At 37.1% G+C, this 21,319-nt stretch overlaps 1 protein-coding gene across 2 annotated transcripts in view; it reads right to left on the reverse strand.

The window, feature by feature from the left end:
- Positions 1-21,319, reverse strand: part of Lis-1 (LisH and WD40 domain-containing Lis-1) — a 70,711-nt gene that overhangs the window by 35,657 nt on the left and 13,735 nt on the right. The window contains exons 2-4 of one of the 2 annotated variants that reach the window (XM_071662855.1): positions 19,070-19,102; positions 6,544-6,642; positions 774-927 (exon numbers count right to left, since the gene is read on the reverse strand). In XM_071662855.1, coding sequence (XP_071518956.1) covers positions 774-927; positions 6,544-6,581 — 192 coding nt within the window. In that variant the 5' untranslated portion in view covers positions 6,582-6,642; positions 19,070-19,102. The remainder of the gene's footprint in view (positions 1-773; positions 928-6,543; positions 6,643-19,069; positions 19,103-21,319) is intronic. The other variant, XM_071662854.1, reaches the window with a different exon arrangement.

The following is a 21,319-nucleotide window of genomic DNA, read 5'->3' on the forward strand; positions in this document are numbered from 1 at the left end:
GGTCTGGTCCTAAGGCAGAGTGCATAAGCAAGCTTTCCATGCTCTCTCTCAAAATCCCTTGGTGAGGTGGCAATATCCACTATGAGTGCCAGTGCCAATTGAACAACTGCTTAAGCAGTGAAAAATCATGAATAATAATTATAATCAAGCATCTAATTACTGGACTCCATTGCCTATTGTCATAATGCAAGGGAAAAGCACCTTCATTTAGGTTCTATCATTGGAGTACAATCTCGATGAAGAAGTTTTTAGTCCAAAGAAGTTTATCCTTTTCTTGTAACTTAAACAACAGAAGCTTTGAAGCTACAAGTACCACCTGATATGGGGGCCTAAGGTTATATAATAATTAAAAATTTTTTTTTTTCATATTTGCTCAACATTTTCCACATTAGTGAAGTAGTGTCAAGAACAAAGAATTAGCCTCAATTGTGCTCATCTACCCTCTCGCTGTCATTATTTCTGGCTATCACTTCCCATACCATTTGAAGGAGGTTTTGACTAGAAATTTGTAAATGGTAAAGTGCAAAAGCACTTTCTGGCAATTATATTTCCCCATCAGATATCAATGTGGCATGATTGGTGTGCAAAAGGTACTAAACACATAAGACAAGCGTGCAGCATGAGTAGGGTTCTAAGACTTTGAAGAAAATAAGTGGTACCTCAAACAAATGAAAAGTTATAAAAACATTTAAATATCTGATGCATAATCACATGATGCCCCAGGAAAACATAATACGACTTATTTGAAGAACCACAAACAAAAATCCACTTGCCTTTTTCTGAAGTCTGATGACTGAGCACCATTTTTTTTCAAGGAGGCCTGAGTACTTTCTTTCAATTTCGCCTGGCATGTCTGCTTCTGCTTTAAAGGCTTCCAAGGCATCCATATAGCCATTGCTGCATAGATAGTCAGCTATGGCTTTATTTCTGAGAAAAATGAAGCAAAATTAAGACAAAATTGAAATAATCACCTACATAACATACATGATTTATCAAAAAACACTAGTTGAGATTCTTCTAAATTCAGCTAAAATAACTAATATGCATACACTGGTTCATAATCCTGTTACTTCAGGAACATTTCCAACATATGAATGCCTGAAATCTTACTGAAGCCAAAATCTATAGCTAATACTTAAGCCTAAGACTCTCATAATGACATCTAACAAATGTTTACAAATTATAAGGTACAAATAAACTAGACAAAAAATGTTTTAATATCAGTAAATGGAAATACTTCTCATTATCATCTTCCCTTACTATCCTTCCACCTCACTCCCAGCCTTTAAATATCTTCGCTATACACCTACCCCTCAAGCATTTTCCATTACTGTTCACCAACAGTAGTGCCTTTTTTAGTTCTGTCCCTTAATTTGTTCTCCACAAATGTCTTCAGTAACTAACCCTTTTCATTCTCAACCAAATAATTCAACTCTACAAACTACAACACAATATCCCTCACTCCAATACTCATCCTTCTTCTCATAATGAATACATTCCTCTCAAGTTGGGCCTATGCAGCATTGCAAATATGTGGAGGCAGTAAATTGGCTGAACTGAACAGTAAAAAAATGCAGTTTCGACCTATAGATCTTTCAAAATTTCTTATATTTCCTGCTAATAAATTTCACAACAAAATAAACCCTTCAATAACATAATCATGCTGGATATAAACATATCTTGGGAACTCCACAGAATGATCATCCCCAACTCAGCTAACCCAAAAGCATTGGTGCCAAAATTACTTTTCTTGTAAGCAGCTATCACACACCCACAAGGTCACACCTGGACTTATATGAAGTAATACTAGCACAATTATCGTAGCACTTCTTCCATCTCTCTTAGCCAGAATAGAACCAAAAACCTTCTACATATCTGTTGTCTTGATCTATCCCTTTCACTCTGCCGTGATGTCACTTTCCTCTCCTTATCCTAGAGTTATGTGTATGTATTCTAGCCCCTAATCCCTATAGCCCCTAATCCCTAAATCCATGGCACATGCTTACCTGCTGCTTCTCATGGCTTGCGTGGAGACTGGCCAGAGGGTTGACTATTAAAATAATTCCTTTCCTCACACTGCAAAGCCTAGGAATTATGTTTTGTGTTTTGTCTTTATATCCACATTCTAATGAACTTCAATTTATCAGAATTTGGCTTTTAATGGAACCCTCAGAGCCCACTAGATTAAGTCTGGGATCTAACTACTGAAACATCTCTGTTAAAGTTCATTACACCATAAGTTTAGTACGGTAAGTTATTGACCAACTGGGCTGGGGTGGAATGTAACAGAGTCCTAGAGTCCATCAATTTCCTACCACAGGCCAGGCCACTAGGTGTAGCGAAAACAGATGAAAGTCTATTGCATATTACCTCAGTGCATTTCTTTTATTTACTTACATACTGCTGCAGTTCTATACCTAATGAGGTTAAGAAGTGCTGGTACTGTGGTATGGGCCGAAAAATTGGGAAAAGTTATGAATTTCAGTCCAAGGGGATATTTTAGTTTTCTACATCATCCAGGCATCACCCCATTTTCTTGTGGTGACCTCATTACTACATCCCTTAGGGTGGAACAGAAAGTGGAAGCATTGCCCAAGTCCATCAAGGATGTGGTAGTTTTTTAAACACAGACAAACATTTAAGGTGTGCTGGGGCTTTTAATTTTTCAGCTACCTCTGAGAAACACTGTGCTAGAGTTGCCCTCTGCAAATGGCCCATCAGAGGTGAGGCTTAAAAGGCCAATAAGCAGCACTAGAGTTGATCAATCATGCCAAGTAATAAAGGGAAAGAGTTATTTAGGGTGATGGCATTGAATGTAAATTGGATAACTAGTGACAGTAAAACTAGAGCTTATAGAGAAATTCAAAAGTTATAGTTTAGATGTGCTTGGGATTGGAGAAACCCAAATCCTTGTGTAGTGTACAGTGAAAATGGAAATGATGAATGCAATATATGGGAGAGCATGGAAGAGTGGTATGGACAGGAGCAAATGAAAATTGTAAGGGAAGATGCAATATATGGGAGAGCATGGAAGAGTGGTATGGACAGGAACAAATGAAAATTGTAAGGGAAGAAGGAAAGAAAGTTGTACAATTGTGTTATGACTGAGATTATGGGTGGGTCTTCCAGAGCATGGATGGAATGGATCAATAATAGCATGGGTGAAAAGAAAGACTGTTAAGTGCATATGCACCTATGAATGTGAAGACTGTGAGAGGTAAGGACAAAAAGAAGTGTTTCCAGAGAAATTTGAATGACTGTACAAATGGTTTTGATGAAAGAAAGGTGCTTGTAATGGGCAACATGAATGTGAAGGTGGGATGTAATGAAATTAGCAAGATAGTTGGTAAATGGGGAATACCCAGCACAAATGAGAATGAAAGTTACCTTATGGATATTTGTGCTACGAAGGTTTCATTCCTTGAAATCATCTTTTATCAGCACAAGATGACTTACAAGTACACAAGAATGAGACATGATGAAAGAGAACAAAAAGGGTTTGACTATGTGGCAGAGGATGAAAGGTTGAGAAAGGCTAAGTAAGATGCTTGAGTTGCAAGAGGATTCTTTGGAGACTCTGACCACTTCGCAATTTCACTGCAAACACCTGGTTCATACATCCTCTACCACACTTGTACCACATTTTTCCCAAGCTTAATGTTCTATACATGGCACCAACCTCTCAATCACTACTTTCCCATATAACTCACCTGATGCATTCAACAATCTTTTTTCCCATATAACTCACCTGATGCATTCAACAATCTTCTTTCCCATATAGCCCACCAGATGCATTCAACAATCTTGCATCTGTCATTCAATCACATTTTCTTCCATATAGCTCATTCAATACATTCAACAATCGTGTATCTGTCATTCAAACAATCACATTTGTCCCCCTTGACTTAATACAATGGAACTATAAAGGCATTCTATCAATCCTCAGGCACCTCAGAATGACCCATACATACAATGAAAATCCTAATAAAGTAATCAACAACATAGTCATCCCCTTTCTTAAAAAATCATCTGCAATACCATGCACCACACCCATCTTGCCACAAATTTTATCTTGTGAAAGGCTTTCACCATCACCCTTCATTTCATCAAACCACTTGCCATTGCTCTCTTACTTCACACCTCCCTGACACAACCATCCTAAATCTATTGCCTTTCCATCATCACATTCAGCAATCCTTGAAAGTTTTGGACTTCACATGCAGTCATTTACCAAACAGTGATTCTATATCAGCATGCTACTTTAAAAGTATCACTTCCAGAAGTTTCCCCGGAAAAATGAACCAGTGGTATTGTGCCACCTTACGCTTTTCCTTGCACCACAACAAATTTCAAAGCTAAGGTTTCTATCTGAAAATCTGCCAGTTCGTTTGCAGATGTTCTAGACTGCTGGATATGGTTTTTATGGAAATTTGAGAAAAACAAAATGCTTCAGCTTTAGAAGGTTAACACCCAACTCCCATCCATACCTAATTCGGCACCACCATGAGAAAAATTCCTAGAGGGAGATCACTGATCTAAATAATTTTGATTCAATTAGGTTTCAAAATTCTAGAATGCAGAAGACATTCACATTATGTTATCAGTAAATATCTGACTGCTGTAAATTTACTGAGCCTGTGTTGCTTACCAGGATATAAATGGCCTATAAAAAGGCTTGCAAAATTTAATGAATACTAATGGTGGGCTCATCTGACTTATCAAAAACTCATAAACCTTACAGAAGACCTTTTCCTAAAGATTCATATAGTATTATCTTATAAATCTACTGACCAAGTTCTTCTGATAAAGATTTTTTGAAATATCTGCTAATGAGAACTAACTGTGGGTTTAGGCAATCATTTCAGAACTACTATTGATGTGAAATGAGAAAATTTGATATGAGGACCATATAACAATCATTTCTGTACAGTTTTGTTCAACCTGCACAGTTATTTCTGATTAGACTTTGAAATCTTAGCTAATCTGAAACCATTTTGCACTGTGGTGGCTATATTAGACGTTGGGTTGGCAAAAATAATTAGAATTGACGAAGAGCCATATACAGATAACTTCTGCAAAATTTCAATTTCTACTCATCCAATGTTTCTGAGAAGCAGATCAAAAATGTGAAAAGTTTTTAAACAAAATAGGCAATAATGATGGACAGTGATGACATCTCAAAAGGCAAATGAAAAACTAACTGTTCTAAGGAAAAAGATTCCACATCCTATCAATTATGCTTGTCTATATATCTATCTATATCTCTATTGTCCGTTCCCCCCAAGAACTCCCATCTAGGGGGTTGGCAACAATAAGTCTCCACTAATCCGTGTCCATACATGTCCCTCTCTCATGCACCATTCAATGCATTCTTCCACTAATTCCCTCACTCCAGTACTCCTTCAATCTCTCTCTCCATGTCAAAGGTGGTCCTACTCTCACATCAACCCCTTTGATCATACTAAAATTTCTCTACTTGTAAATTTCCCATCTTGAATTCTTTCCAAATGCCCAAACTCCTCAAAATATTATATTTCATCCATTCTACCATTCCACAACTTGTTCCCTTTGCATTCTGTCATAACAATTCTCTCATACATCCCCTTATTTCTTTCTCCCTTCCATCTAATCATACCACATGCTCTCTCATAGCTATATTTCCACTGCCTGGATTCTTGACATCTGTGACTTAGGGTCAAAAGGAGTATGATGTCCCTTAATCCTTCTTCATTTCCATCCATACACCTCTACCCTTCATTATTCTGTGAAAGAATCCAATGACTCTTTTACCCTGTGCTGCCCTTTTCCTTAGCTTTCCTTCCATTTCACTAACTTTATCAAAGATAACTCCTAAATACAAAAAGTCTGTCATTTCTTCAACTCTTTCTCCCCCATCTTCATAACACAGTTAAGTGAACCTTATTCTTTCACTCTATAGGGCTTTGCAAAGTCTATACTCTCAGTCTGTATCCTTTCAAACATCAATACTTTATTTTCACTTGCATTTACCTTCAACCGCCTCTACCACACATCATAAAACACACTTATAACCTTCAAAAACTCCTCTTCACTCTCGGGGAAACAACACTATCATTTCTTAATTCAAGAAATATGAATGGTTAACATTCACTAGATTGCTAAGACTCTATGGATACAGCACTACAACTATGCTTTTGCTCTTTTGTATTATAAATACAGTACCTCAAAATAAGACTACTTGAAAAAAAAAAGTTCATGATGTTTGAGTACTTAGATGAAGCAACAGGCACACCATCACCTGATACATTAATCAATTGTTCAGTTCCCCAAATATGATCATGCTAATCCTGGCAAAAGGTACACACTATGACAACCTGTTTTCATAATCTTAACACTGCTAGTTACAGAGTTATAAATACTTCTATCAGTACCTTTGTATAATAATGGAGACAAATATATGAAACAGTAGTCATTAATCAGATGATATTACATAATATAAAACTACCACCACCGCTTACAAGATTAATTATATATTTCCTAAGATAAAATCTACAAAATACTTACAGTTCCTCTCTTTGACGCTGTGACAAAACCATTTTCATGATCGTAGATTTACTGTGGGGACCAAACAACACAGGGGTAACACTTCTTATACTTCCATACCTGAAAAGCATTGCACAAGTTACTAATCACTTCCTACATTTTTTTTAAAGCTAACCAAAAATAAATAAACAAATAAAACACAATAAATATATCTGTTATTCAGGTTTCCAGTCCAGCAAATTTCAACCAATTAACTGTACCTGATGTAAATTTTCCCATTAAATAACAAAGTATGAAATGTAAGTATAAGCATCTCTGCACATCCCTACATGCTGACACTTCTCCCCTCTTCTGTATATAAGTCTCATTGTGTCCTTCCATATCATCTTTCAATACTTTTCATTCTTATTTCCTATTCACCTAACATGAATGTTATCAATCTATATATCTATCAAGATTCATTCCTCATAGAACTTCAGAGGAGAGAATGGCCATGCCATTAGAAGTCTTCAGGCTATTCTATCAAAAATAATAAAAAGAAAAAACTAACTTCCACACTCCGTTCCCCTCAACTTCCTGAGGACCCTCCCCAGCCAAAGAAATGCCCGATAATTATTCTTATGAATCTATCATATCTATCAACATTCATCCAGGATCTCTTCAGTACGTCGATCTAAGTATCACTCTACAGGTTCCCTCTGGAATAAATACCTCTCAATTATAAATTCCTCGATTCAATCCATATACTTCATTTGTAATATTCCAGTTTCCATTACTTCCTTATTTCTAATTCATATAGTCTCTCATATCTACTCAGTTCAACCTTTCCATATTTCGAAAATAAGATCTGAATGTTTAATCTGTACTTATCTCGTTCACACCTCTCTCCACAACTTAACCTTATGAAATACAGCTTGGTAATAATTATATCATCACAATACCATGTTTCACTCTCATACATCAATGAATGGCTCAATTATTCCTCTCAAATCTTATCAACAGCTCTAAAGAGCCACTTACAAATTTTATCAAAGCAAGAAATACATACACTGAATAATACCCAAAATGCCAGAAACCTTCTTTCTTTCAAATGCCCTCTCAAACATTTTGGAACCTATCCCTCCATCTCCACCAAATATAATGCCAAAATATCTTGAAATTACACAATAAGATGTGTAAACATCTCTCAACACATAACTAAATATTACAATATGATCCTTTTCCAACTAGATTCATCAAGATCTGAAAGTAACAATAGTTCTCAATATTTATTTATTTATTTATTTTGCTTTGTCGCTGTCTCCCGTGTTTGCGAAGGAAACAGACGAAAGAAATGGCCCAACCCACCCACATACACATGTATATCCATACACGTCCACACACGCAAATATACATACCCATTCATCTCAATGTACACATATATATACACACACAGACACATACATAAATATACATGCACACAATTCACACTGTCTGCCTTTATTCATTCCCATCGCCACCTCGCCACACATGGAATAACATCCCCCTCCCCCCTCATGTATGCGAGGTAGCGCTAGGAAAAGACAACAAAGGCACCATTCGTTTACACTCAGTCTCTAGCTGTCATGCAATAATGCCCGAACCACAGCTCCCTTTCCATATCCAGGCCCCACACAACTTTCCATGGTTTACCCCAGACGCTTCACATGACCTGATTCAATCCACTGACAGCACGTCAACCCTGGTATACCACATCGATCCAATTCACTCTATTCATTGCCAGCCTTTCACCCTCCTGCATGTTCAGGCCCCGATCACACAAAATCCTTTTCACTCCATCTTTCCACCTCCAATTTGGTCTCCCTCTTCTCCTTGTTCCCTCCACCTCCGACACATATATCCTCTTGGTCAATCTTTCCTCACTCATTCTCTCCATGTGCCCAAACCACTTCAAAACACCCTCTTCTGCTCTCTCAACCACGCTCTTTTTATTTCCACACATCTCTCTTACCCTTACGTTACTCACTCGATCAAACCACCTCACACCACACATTGTCCTCAAACATCTCATTTCCAGCACATCCATCCTCCTGCGCACAACTCTATCCATAGCCCACGCCTCGCAACCATACAACATTGTTGGAACCACTATTCCTTCAAACATACCCATTTTTGCTTTCCGAGATAATGTTCTCGACTTCCACACATTCTTCAAGGCCCCCAGAATTTTCGCCCCCTCCCCCACCCTATGATCCACTTCCACTTCCATGGTTCCATCCGCTGCCAGATCCACTCCCAGATATCTAAAACACTTCACTTCCTCCAGTTTTTCTCCATTCAAACTCACCTCCCAATTGACTTGACCCTCAACCCTACTGTACCTAATAACCTTGCTCTTATTCACATTTACTCTTAACTTTCTTCTTCCACACACTTTACCAAACTCAGTCACCAGCTTCTGCAGTTTCTCACATGAATCAGCCACCAGCGCTGTATCATCAGCGAACAACAACTGACTCACTTCCCAAGCTCTCTCATCCCCAACAGACTTCATACTTGCCCCTCTTTCCAGACTCTTGCATTTACCTCCCTAACAACCCCATCCATAAACAAATTAAACAACCATGGAGACATCACACACCCCTGCCGCAAACCTACATTCACTGAGAACCAATCACTTTCCTCTCTTCCTACACGTACACATGCCTTACATCCTCGATAAAAACTTTTCACTGCTTCTAACAACTTTCCTCCCACACCATATATTCTTAATACCTTCCACAGAGCATCTCTATCAACTCTATCATATGCCTTCTCCAGATCCATAAATGCTACATACAAATCCATTTGCTTTTCTAAGTATTTCTCACATACATTCTTCAAAGCAAACACCTGATCCACACATCCTCTACCACTTCTGAAACCACACTGCTCTTCCCCAATCTGATGCTCTGTACATGCCTTCACCCTCTCAATCAATACCCTCCCATATAATTTACCAGGAATACTCAACAAACTTATACCTCTGTAATTTGAGCACTCACTCTTATCCCCTTTGCCTTTGTACAATGGCACTATGCACGCATTCCGCCAATCCTCAGGCACCTCACCATGAGTCATACATACATTAATTAACCTTACCAACCAGTCAATAATACAGTCACCCCCTTTTTTAATAAATTCCACTGCAATACCATCCAAACCTGCTGCCTTGCCGGCTTTCATCTTCCGCAAAGCTTTCACTACCTCTTCTCTGTTTACCAAATCATTTTCCCTAACCCTCTCACTTTGCACACCACCTCGACCAAAACACCCTATATCTGCCACTCTATCATCAAACACATTCAACAAACCTTCAAAATACTCACTCCATCTCCTTCTCACATCACCACTACTTGTTATCACCTCCCCATTTGCGCCCTTCACTGAAGTATAAGATGTTAAACAGAAAAGCAATCAGGATTCTAGCAGCTAGGTAAGGTTTTTCATGTATTTTTCTGATTTGTGTAGATAATCATAAGTTCACACAGGTAAGAAGCAAACTAATACAACTGTGTAGAAAAGATATATATACACATATATACTTGTGTATGTGGGTCGGTTGGGCCATTCTTTCGTGTTTCCTTGCGCTACCTCGCTAATGCAGGAGACAGGGAAAAAGTATAATAAAAAAATAAAAAAATAGCTATTAGCTGTACTGTTCTATTTCTATGAGTAAAAGATGAATGCTTTAAAACGAACAACCGATCACTCGCCTTTCAACAAATGTACCATCATTCCATTATTTTTCTTATGTAATTCACTTTTTGTGCATAGTCAAGAACCTCCTTAAGAAGGCTGTGTTGGGAAAAAATATGTGAATAGATACAATTCCCTACCTCAATTACCCAGAGAAAGGCTAGGGAAGGAATTTTCCTATATTCCTTCAGAATATATATGATTACCAGTTCATACAGTAGCTAAGAACATGCTAAAGACAACTGTACAGAAAAAAAGAATAAAGAGTATGCAATATACCTTAGTATTCAACAAGCATATGAACACTTTGAATCAACTAACTAATCACTTGCCTGCCGGTAAATGCACTATCCACCTATTACAAATGTAAAGACCACAGCAAAAATAATTCATCTGACTTCATACTTATCACAATTATAACAAATTAAGGCAATTTCAAACTATAAGCAAATGACTCAAGAATTCAAAGGTGCAAAAATCTACTTTCCAGAAAACAATACCTAAACTCTGAACTTCTCTTAGACCACACTTCCCAAGTCTTATGATTACCATGCAGGGTTACAGAGTAATACATTAAGTAATGTACGTCCTTTTACAAAACATGAACATCATGGTGTAAAGAACATATGTCACTAAAAAATTTCTTAAGAGCAAATGAATAAATACCATAATTACCCTGAGTTTTGGGCAGTGTGCATGAGAGATATACATACATACATAAATGGGTAGGGAAAGATATTTACAGTATGTTATCTGTGCATTTGACACTATACAAACCTAATATATAAAAAAAAAAAGATATAATTTCTTGAGTTTCCAAAATTTCCCACAGTAATCATCTGAAATAGCTAAATTCCCTTTTAAGTCTATGCACATGTTAATCCTTACTACCTTTTCAGAATTATTTCTTTCACTTTCAATCATTCAAATGGAACATACAACAATGTTCAAAAACTTGTAGCTTCCCTTCTCTCTGCCACAGTAAAACTACATTCCTTTACAAAGGATATTAAAAGAAGGAATTCTTCCTAAAGTTTCCTTTTAGGCAATTCAAACCACAATCTTATTATAGCTTACCAGAAATAGGAAGGAAGCTCCAGCATTATCTTCCATTATTCCTGCCCTCATAAGACTACAACTACTTGAACATTCATTTACCTAGATGGATCACTTAAGGTACTGAAGGGATCACATAGCCTTTTTCTTATTCATGTGGCTTAACATGAGTATATAAACTGGAAACATCAGTTTCAACAGCAGTCCAAGTGCATCAACACAGTGAACCTTTAACCATATATTTGCCAAATGTAAGATCTACTTTATCTAAATACCATACACATGTAGTGAGTAATCCTTGTTTAAGATGATTTTACATAAATCACAATCTCAAGCAAATATATGAAACACTAAAGACATGCACCTTTGAATAAAATTAGAGTATAGAAACAATAGAATAATTACACTTTTATTTCAAGGTATGGTATCCTGAAGTACAAATACAGTATCACAAGCCCGTCACATATTACAATTCATCTATCATATTACTTCTTACCTAGTTTTCTGGCCACTACCTTAAAACCCATTACACCAGGTTGCATGCATGAGAGCTATCACCAGTGGACACACCCACTGCCCTTGTTCGGTATGTAAGGCTTACCATGGGTGTGATGTCATCTCATTTACATATGAATGTTCCTACTAGTGACTTGCTACAACTCAAAAGATTCTACATGGAGCCCTGACTACACCAGGCCACAAGCTGATTGAGGTAAAACCATCATATTTCATTTCTTCCTAATTTTTCACATTAATCAATAAATTAATCAATGTACTATCATTAAGGCCTAACATGCAGTATTCAGCATACTGATTCACTTCCATAAGCAAATCAAATTTCTTGAAATTAACTAATCTTGTTATGACATACCAAAAACATACATTGAGAATAAAAATTAGTTAACAATAACCTACACAAAATGATTGCCTAAAAGGATTAATGAAACATCAAAAAACACCAGTTAATCATTACAAAACCAGAAGAATTTCACAATCAAGAAGTGTCATGCAAAACATACGTAAAACACAAGTTCACAAACTAGTTACAGTAACTAAATCAAAAGCATGAGCTACTAGTAGCACAGCAACATAAAGACAAACCTGAATAAAAAAAAGAGTAATATATACAGGGCACTTTATCTGATCACATTTCATCATACATAACAAAAAGAAATTGGATAAGTGCAAATTAGGCCACCATTCTTGATAGGAAGGTGGATGTGTTGGAAATGAAGTGTCTAACAACAATAAAAGGTGTGGGGTGGTTTGATTAAGTAATAAAAGGATAAAAGAGAGGAGTGATAATAATAATAATAATAATAAAAAAAATGTGGAATAGAGAGAGCTTAAAAGAGGTTTGCTGAAATGGTTTGGACATATGGAGAGAATGACTTAGATGTTGACAAAAAGGATACATGTTGAAAATGGAGGGAACGAATTGAAGACGGAAGGTTGGAGTGCTTCCCTAAGTACCTCCCATTCCTCATGCACTCCCCTTGATACATTTACTCTCATCTTTTGCCATTCTACACACGAAGTCTTCTTTCTAAGCTCATTTACTCTCACCACTCTCTTCCCATCAACACACTTTCCACTTTTTGAAAACCTCTACAAATCTTTAGACTCCACAAGATAGAGTTTGGACATCCCACCAGCTGGACCTCTCAGCACCTTTACACAAAAAAGTCTCTCTCTTACATGCCTATCAATTAATACATAATCCTTAATGCCTACTGACTATCTCTCCTACTCCCAATCATAACCTCAACTGACACATTACTCACCTTCATATTACATTACCCATCACTAATACCCAATCTCTTGCATAAAAACTGCTGACAAACTCACTCAGCTGCTCCAAAACACTTGCATTTCACTTCTATGTCAAAAACATTTGTTAGCTCAGCAAGGAGAGCATGCAACTCCCCTGGACACTTCCTCACAGCTTTCCAAAGACAATCATGACTCATCTTTTGAGAAACACAGGTCTACGAGCTCCCCAGCCATACAAGTTTGTGCATAGCAAGGAGTGAAAGGAACAAGCAGTGCATAGGAAGAAGAGAAGCATGAGTGAGTGAAGTACTGAGCTTGAGGAGCAGTTCTTAAAATAACAGCATTGCAATCTTGTCTCAGGTGACATACATTGCAGCAGATCAAGTACCAAGATGTATGTTGCAGTCAGAATGTTCAGATCAAGTAAGAAGATGTATGGTGCAGTTAGAATGTTCAGATCAAGTACCAAGATGTATGCTGCAGTCAGAATCTTCAGATCAAGTACCAAGATGAATGTTGCAGTTAGAATGTTCAAACAATGTAAACAGAGAGTAAAAGACAGTAAACAAGTGCATCCTACAATTATTATGAAGCTTAGCCTTCGCTTAAAAACTTTTCTTTCCACAAGTCTTCCTTCATGTACCTCCTGTACCATGAGAAGGTGGTATATACCAAGAGAAAGCAGTATCAAGTCTCTAAGAGATGGCACAGTATGAGTCCTCCATGCTGACCAAGATGCTACTGAGGGCCTGAGTTATGCTTGGGTGATGTAAGGAAGCCTACTGCAACATGTGACATGGTTAACAAATGCTTCAACTGATACATACTACAAATGTGCCCTAAAAATCTTGCCTCTGATGATGAAAGCTGCAATTGCTATTGCAATGACAAATAATGTATATTTGAAGTTTAATAGCATGTTAACAAATGCTCATAATGCCCAGTCATGAAAAAAAAATCTTATCCAAAACCATACAAATACTGTATTGATTATCATATCTTAATATAAAAGACAGTGGTGTATCAGAAAATCCCTAAATTTGTAAGGAATATTTTGGAGAAAGACAAAATAAAAGGGTTTAACGTTTCTTTTGACGACATTTATGGAATATAAAATATCACATTTATAAAAATAAAACTTCAAATAAAAATCAGTACTGTACTGTTATTCATACAACATGCAACTTCTAAACCATGAAACAAAGTATTCCTTCATTCATAAAAGAAAAACAAAAGGCATATTCAACAAGTACATAAAAATACTGCATATACATTTATGATCATTATCATTTTATCAAACAAAACTCAGCAGTTAGCGTTCCTGACCATGACGCATTCACAGACTGCCCAAAGTTGAGTGCATAGGATTGAATCCTGGCTATGGCAGTTGATTCACAGTCAACCTAGCTAGCTGTTCATGCAACCTTAAGGGTTGGTTGACGAAATGGGTACCTGACTCAGGCTAGGGTATACAACAAACCCTTGAAGTAACGTACCCCAATATTAGAGATTTCAGATTTAATGAACCGGAGAAATTATAATACAGTAATAATAATAATCTAAAAAATTATTTACCTCCTTCTCAAACACCTTTATATTCTCCCTAGTCTAATGATACTCTGTCATCCCAACTATCATTTGCCCTCTTTTTCAACCCCTGCACCTTCCTCTTGATCTATCACTTTCTATTACACATCTCCCAATCATTTGCATTCCTTCCTTTTAAGTACCACAAAAATGCCTCTCTTTTCTCTTTCACTAAAATCTTTTCATCTTCAACTACACTTCAACTAGGTTACATTCAATTTAAAGGACTTCCAGCATTAACGGATACACCCTTCCCCTATTAGTCCAATAAACCGAGGGTTTACGGTATATACAAATATATATCATGTTAATGGGATGGTCTTGATTAGGGCCTCAGCTAACATAATAAAAAAAGAAAATTCCGTTGGTTCTTATTCATTTCCAAATCCAGAAAACTTATCCATCTTCATCCTTATGATAACTATTTTGAATTCAAGAAGTCACTCTCCATATATACTAGATCAGTGATATCTCCATCATATACAATCAATTATTCAAGATCACAAAAAGGAAACTGTTTAATCAAATACACAGGTTATAAGATCCTGTATGCCATATGATGGCACTTAAAATTCAGGCTAATATCAGCGCTTTAGTTACTCTACACTAGAACTTCCGTATATTAGACGCAAAATGACTTTTGGACCATGTCCAGAAAAAAAATGTCATTAATGTGTCATGCTTCTTACAATCTGTGCTGGAGATACTCTCTGCCAGTGTTTTGTCGTGGGTGAGGCACTAAGGGTTAAGAAGCAGCAGTGAAGTCCACCAGTCATGCCAGGGAGTAAATGGGACAAACGATTGAGGGTAATGGTTTTGAATGTTAATGGGGTGACTGGTGAGAGTAAAAGGAGAGCACTTGCGGAAAAATTTAGAAGTTGTTTGCATAGACTAGGAACTAGGGAAACTCGTATTCTTTCGCAGGATGTATGTAAGGAAACTCATACTCTTTGGCAGGATGTACGGGCTGAAAATGGAAATGATGAACGCAAGTTGTGAGAGGGTGTGGAGGGAGGAGTGGTATGGATGGAAATTAATGAAAATTCCTAAAGATAGGGAAAGAAGGATGTGCAACTCTGCTATCTGTTCAAAGAACATGGGAGGGTATTACAGAGCATCGACAGAATGGATAAAAAATAGTGTGGATGAAAGGAAAGACCGGAATCGTGAAGTATGCATGGGTATGTGTATAAACACCTGTGAATATGAGGACTGCAAGAGGTAAGGATGAAATGAAGCATTTCTGAAGGAATTTGAATGACTGTAAAAAGTTGACAAAGTAGCTGGTAAATGGGGAGTGCCTGGAGTATATGAGAATGGAAGATATCTTGTGGATGTCTGTGTTGCAAAAATAGATACATGGTGATGAATTATGATGGAAGGGAAGAACAAAAGGGTCTGATTGACTATGTGACAATGGATGAAAGGCTGAGAATGGTGGTGCTGGATGCTAAAGCAATGAAATGGTTCTAACCATTTTGTGGTTCTTGTGGAGGTGAGGATCAGGGAGAAATGGACATGGTATAAGGAACAATGGAGAGGTAAAGAGAAAAAAGTGTTGGCAAGTGAGATGAATAAAAAAGAATGCAAGGATTATCATGAAAGAAGGGTGATAGAGTTTATATGACAGTGAAGTCAATTTAGGGATGCAATCTTGTGTGAATTAAGTGTTTAAAATGTTAAGGGAAAGACTCAATGCTGTAAAATTAGTAGTCAGATACAAGGTCTAAGATACATGGTGGATGAATGACTTAAAAATGCAGTGGAAGAGAAGAAAAAGGCATATGCTATACTGCTTGAAAGGAATGTACCAATGAAAATCCAGCAAAGGAGAAAGGAAGAATATAAGAAGAGTACACAGAATGTTACTTAGGTGAAATAGGAAAGCAAAGAAAGAGCAGACGAAGATTTCAAAAAAAAAAAAAAAAGGGGGGGGGGGGGTGAGTAATGAGAAACTGTAAAGGGAAGGAGGTGAAAGAGAAAAGAGGTGGGTGGATGTAAGAGTGGATGTGTAAATGTAAGTAGTAAGGAAGGGGGTTATTGAATCAAAAGGAGGAAATGATAGGAAGATGGAAAGAGCATTTTGATAAACTGATGAATGAGGGAAAAAGTGAGGCATCAGTTGTTACATGCATGGAAAATGATACAAGTGCAGGGACCTAGACCAAGAAGGGAAACAAAAGGGGCAATAGTGAGGCTGAAGGTACGAAACACCTGACATGATTGGGATTATGGTTGAAATGTTGAATTATGATGGGGAAAAAGTGAGAGTGGAGGAATTTGAAGTGTAATTTAGCATGGAAACAGAGAGTTTTGCCTAAGGATTGGGTGATGGCTATTATCATTATCATTCCTATATTCAAAGGAAAAGGTGCAAGAATGAATGTACATTTTATACAGCAATAAGTTTGTTACGTATACCAGTAGAAGAATGCTGAATGATAGTGATGGATTTGACAATGCAGAATGAGTGAGAAGCATGGGGGTTTTATGAAAGGTATATGTGTATCAGATTTCTGCAGTGGGAATGACGGTGGAAAAGAATTCGTGAAAGGTAGGCTGTATGCAGCTTTAACGGATCTGAATAAGCATGTCACAGAGCTGAGTGGAATGCTTTAAAGAATGTGTTAAGGATATATTGGGTAAGGAAATAACTGTTAGATGGCATGAAAGCCTTCTAAAAGGGAGCAAATGCATGAGTAAGAGTGGATGGAGAGTTAAGTGAAAGTTCTGGTATAGATGTGTGTGAGGCATGGTTGTGTGACGTCACATCTGCTTTTTAACAAATGTATGGGTGAAGTGATAAGTGAGATGAAAGATATGGTGGCTTGTGACAAACCTGTTTACAGACGTTACTGTATTGTTTGCTGACAGTAAATAGGAGTTAACTTTGATTGTAAGCATCTTATGCTCTGTGTAAGCCAAGGCAATTGAAAGTGAGTGCAAGTAAAGTAATGGTGATTGAAGAAAGTGCACTAAACTGTGTTATTGTTATGGAAGTAGAAAGGCTAGAAGAAGATAGAATTTAAGTATTCAGGGGCTATCTTGGGTAAGTTTAGTGATATGGAAGATATAAGGGAGAAAGTAGTATCAGGTTGAGTGTCAGTGGGTCCCTACTACAATAATGAAGAGTGGTGTTACTGAAAGGTAAAGGTGTAAGTATGGAAGTGTAGAAAGGATTAAGGGGCAGCATAGTCCTAACCCTGACCTATACAGCAAAAACATGGACAAGGAATGAGTCACAGAGGTCAAGAATCCAGGCTTTGGAAACGATATATTTAATAGGAACACATGGAATAACTAAATGGAATGAATAAAGAAATGAGGGGGTGTACAAGAGGTTTGGTGTGGCAAGGAATGCAAAGGGAATGAATTGCGGAGTGGTAGAGTGGGTGAAACGTAATACCTTGAGGTGGTTTGAGAACATGGAAAGAATGCAAGATGGGAGATAACAGGGAGGCATATGACAGTATGATTAAAAGGGTTAGTGTGACTCGACTACCACCTGTGGCATGGGAAAATAGGGTGGAAGAGGACTAGAGGGAGAGAAATGGTGGAAAAGTGCAAGGAATAATGTATGGCAGGAAAATATCTAAGGACAGAGATAAGTGGAGACTTCTTTACCTTGGCCACCCACTTGATGAGAGTTATCAGAGAAAAGGAGCATAAGAGATGTAGATAGATAGATATTCTCAAGAAAACTGTTCCAATCATGATGTTATGTTTAAATTAGGATATATGAGATGTATTCTTCCCACATATTGCTAATTATTACATTATGATATTGACATGCCATATACAACTGTGTCCTGTTCCATGATATGTTGTGACCTACATACTAGTGTATTACATCATTTTAGGTAGTCTTCTCTAAAAAGGCATGACACAGTGTAACATAAAACACTGTAAAATATTCAAACATACAGTAAACCAATTTCTAACTAAAACACTAACTTTATAACTTGTAATATGTCTTCACTTTTAAGCAAAATTTTCACTTGAAACTGTTTATTGTAAATCTAAGATAGATATCGATAACTGAAATTGAGGAGTGTATATTCAACGACTGAAATGACTTACTGTATTCCTTTTCATATCACCACTCAACTTCAAAAAGAATATGAAAAAGTACTTGCCCTCTAGTGGAAAACTTTAACCAATTATACTCTTATTCAATGTGAAAGTAAATAAAAAAGTAAATCATAATCATCACAAAACATAAAGATGAAAAGCAATCCTAACAGTAACAGGCATGCTCCAATACATACATTTTAAGGGAGTTACCATATGAAATAAAGACCAATCTTCTAAGGAAAAAAATACTTACAGAAATGCATTTAAGAAAAGGGGAAACAAAAAGAATATCCTGAAAAGTACTAATCACAACACTGATACAGCATACTGTGGAACTTACACGGCTGAACACTCCCGCCTGGTTCAGGTTGGCCTTGCAAAGGAAAAAGAAAAAGTTCATCTTTCATAGTCTAAGTACTTTTTCAATCCACTCATGAGAACATCTTTCAGTTATCATTCATAACGACTACACACACACCAAGTTCACTTAGCCATGAAAACATTTCTCATACACTTTCAGTTATCACTCACAATAAACACACACACTAAGTTCACTTTACATAACTAAATTCAACAGCTGTCATGTACCTGTCCTCCAAACCTAACTGTGCTTGTAATGGCAACCATCACCCCTGATATGCCAAACAATGCAAATGAGGGTCTGGTGCCTGCAGCCCAATGACCTAGGTATTTCTGTTTCTTTTTGTTGTAAACCTTTAGTAATTTCAAATATTCATCTCTTAATTGATGACATGAATTATCAATGCATGAAATTCTTTGAAACTAAATACAGTAATGTTATTCATTACTTCCTTTCTCCTGTATACATACATCATGCATAAATATATTTAAAGCTATCTACCATCATTACCCCATAATCAATTTAAAGGGGTGGATCAGATGGAGTCAAGAAAGAAGGATCACTACACTTGCCATGCTTTACACTTGAAACATGATAATGAGTTGTAATGTACAGTATTCTTCTGGGCTTTATCAAGTACTGGTATGCCTGCTTTCATTATGTGGCAATCACACAACACATGGGATGAATGAAGGAATTTATATTCTATATTCCTAGTGTTTGCTATGTCATATTGAGAGGAAATTTGTGTTTGTCAGTAAAATATACATAACTTAGAGTAAAAAACAGGGAACATATCTATAAGATTAAAACAAAACACAACAAAGTTCCATTCATCAATAAGAACTTATAGGAAATGGAAAGAATATATAAGATCACATGATATGCAGGGTGCAATCCTTGCCCTCCACTATGACAGCCTAAGCAAAGGTTAGGTGGCATGGCAGACTATGTTGAGCAAACACAATACAGCAAGGTTGATGAGATGCAACAAGATGCCCAGTGGATTCCATTCCATATAAATGCTCAATGACGAATGGAAAGGACATAACAGCAACATATTTCTTTTAGGTCTGATTCAGTAATGTAAGTTTGAACTTATTCATATTTCTTATAATCATAATCATTAATGCACCAAAGTTCACTAACTAAAGGGAAATTAACCTGCATTGGTTTGATAATCCCCCTCCAAAACAAAATATTGTGCTGATAATCAGTTCAAATGCTTCCCTATGCAAAATCGTTATACAGGTACACCACCGATTTTCTGGCACTCTTGGTTCCAAAGCCTTACCAGATTAACCATTTTGCCGGACCCATTGTGGTCACATAATAATAATTCATCAACACACCTTTAACCCACTAATTATACATCTCCCATGAGTCTAAAGTATACTATGGACTGCTAGAAATCTAAACTAAACAAATATTAAATGTCTGAGCACCCTAAGATGGTAAGTCTGTCCTTAAATTGTTTGAGTCCTGTGGGGTCTTCATCTTCTGTTGTTAGTGTTTTACTAAGTGTGCAATGCTAGAATAATAGTTTCGTCAGCATTATACATCTGCTCAGGACTGAGGCGCTCGTCAGCTGCAATTTTCGCAAATTCATCCACATACTCAGCAGCTCCGTAGTTTGCAGACCGCTTTTCTCCGCACACTTTATTCATGGAAATTCCATAACGCTTCTTGTTTAAAGCCATCCTTCACTATAGTCATGCTCATGTTGTAATTTAAGCTCTTTATGGAACAACTAAGCCTGGCCCATTATCATGCTACCTGACAAGTCCACTCCATCACTCCGAGGCTGTCGAAACCATTCCATCATCACTCGATTGTGCTCAGTCCTCTTACCATCTTTCATAGTTTTTCTAATTGTTATTTGCTTCTTGGATATCGCTGTCTGCATAGAATTTCAATATTTTCTCCCTTGATGAACCAATACTGCAGATATCACACAGCTTATACACCGAAACACCACGGTCCATTTTTTCATAAGTTCTACTTTATCTTGGATCGATGTGGACTGGTTTACGTTTGACACCACGACTGACACTCATATATCTTAGAAACCATAGCTAGGGTTAAATTTAAGCAAAATAAGCTAAAAATCTCGGAATTGAAGTATCACCACCAACAAGTGCAGTGTAAAGAATGTAAATTAGCGCACCCAACACACAATGCTATCTGTGGCCGCCCAGTAAACTAGTCTGGTGGCCACGATAATTTCAA

Source organism: Panulirus ornatus, chromosome 6, assembly GCF_036320965.1.
Source record: "Panulirus ornatus isolate Po-2019 chromosome 6, ASM3632096v1, whole genome shotgun sequence".
Lineage (NCBI taxonomy): Eukaryota > Metazoa > Arthropoda > Malacostraca > Decapoda > Palinuridae > Panulirus > Panulirus ornatus.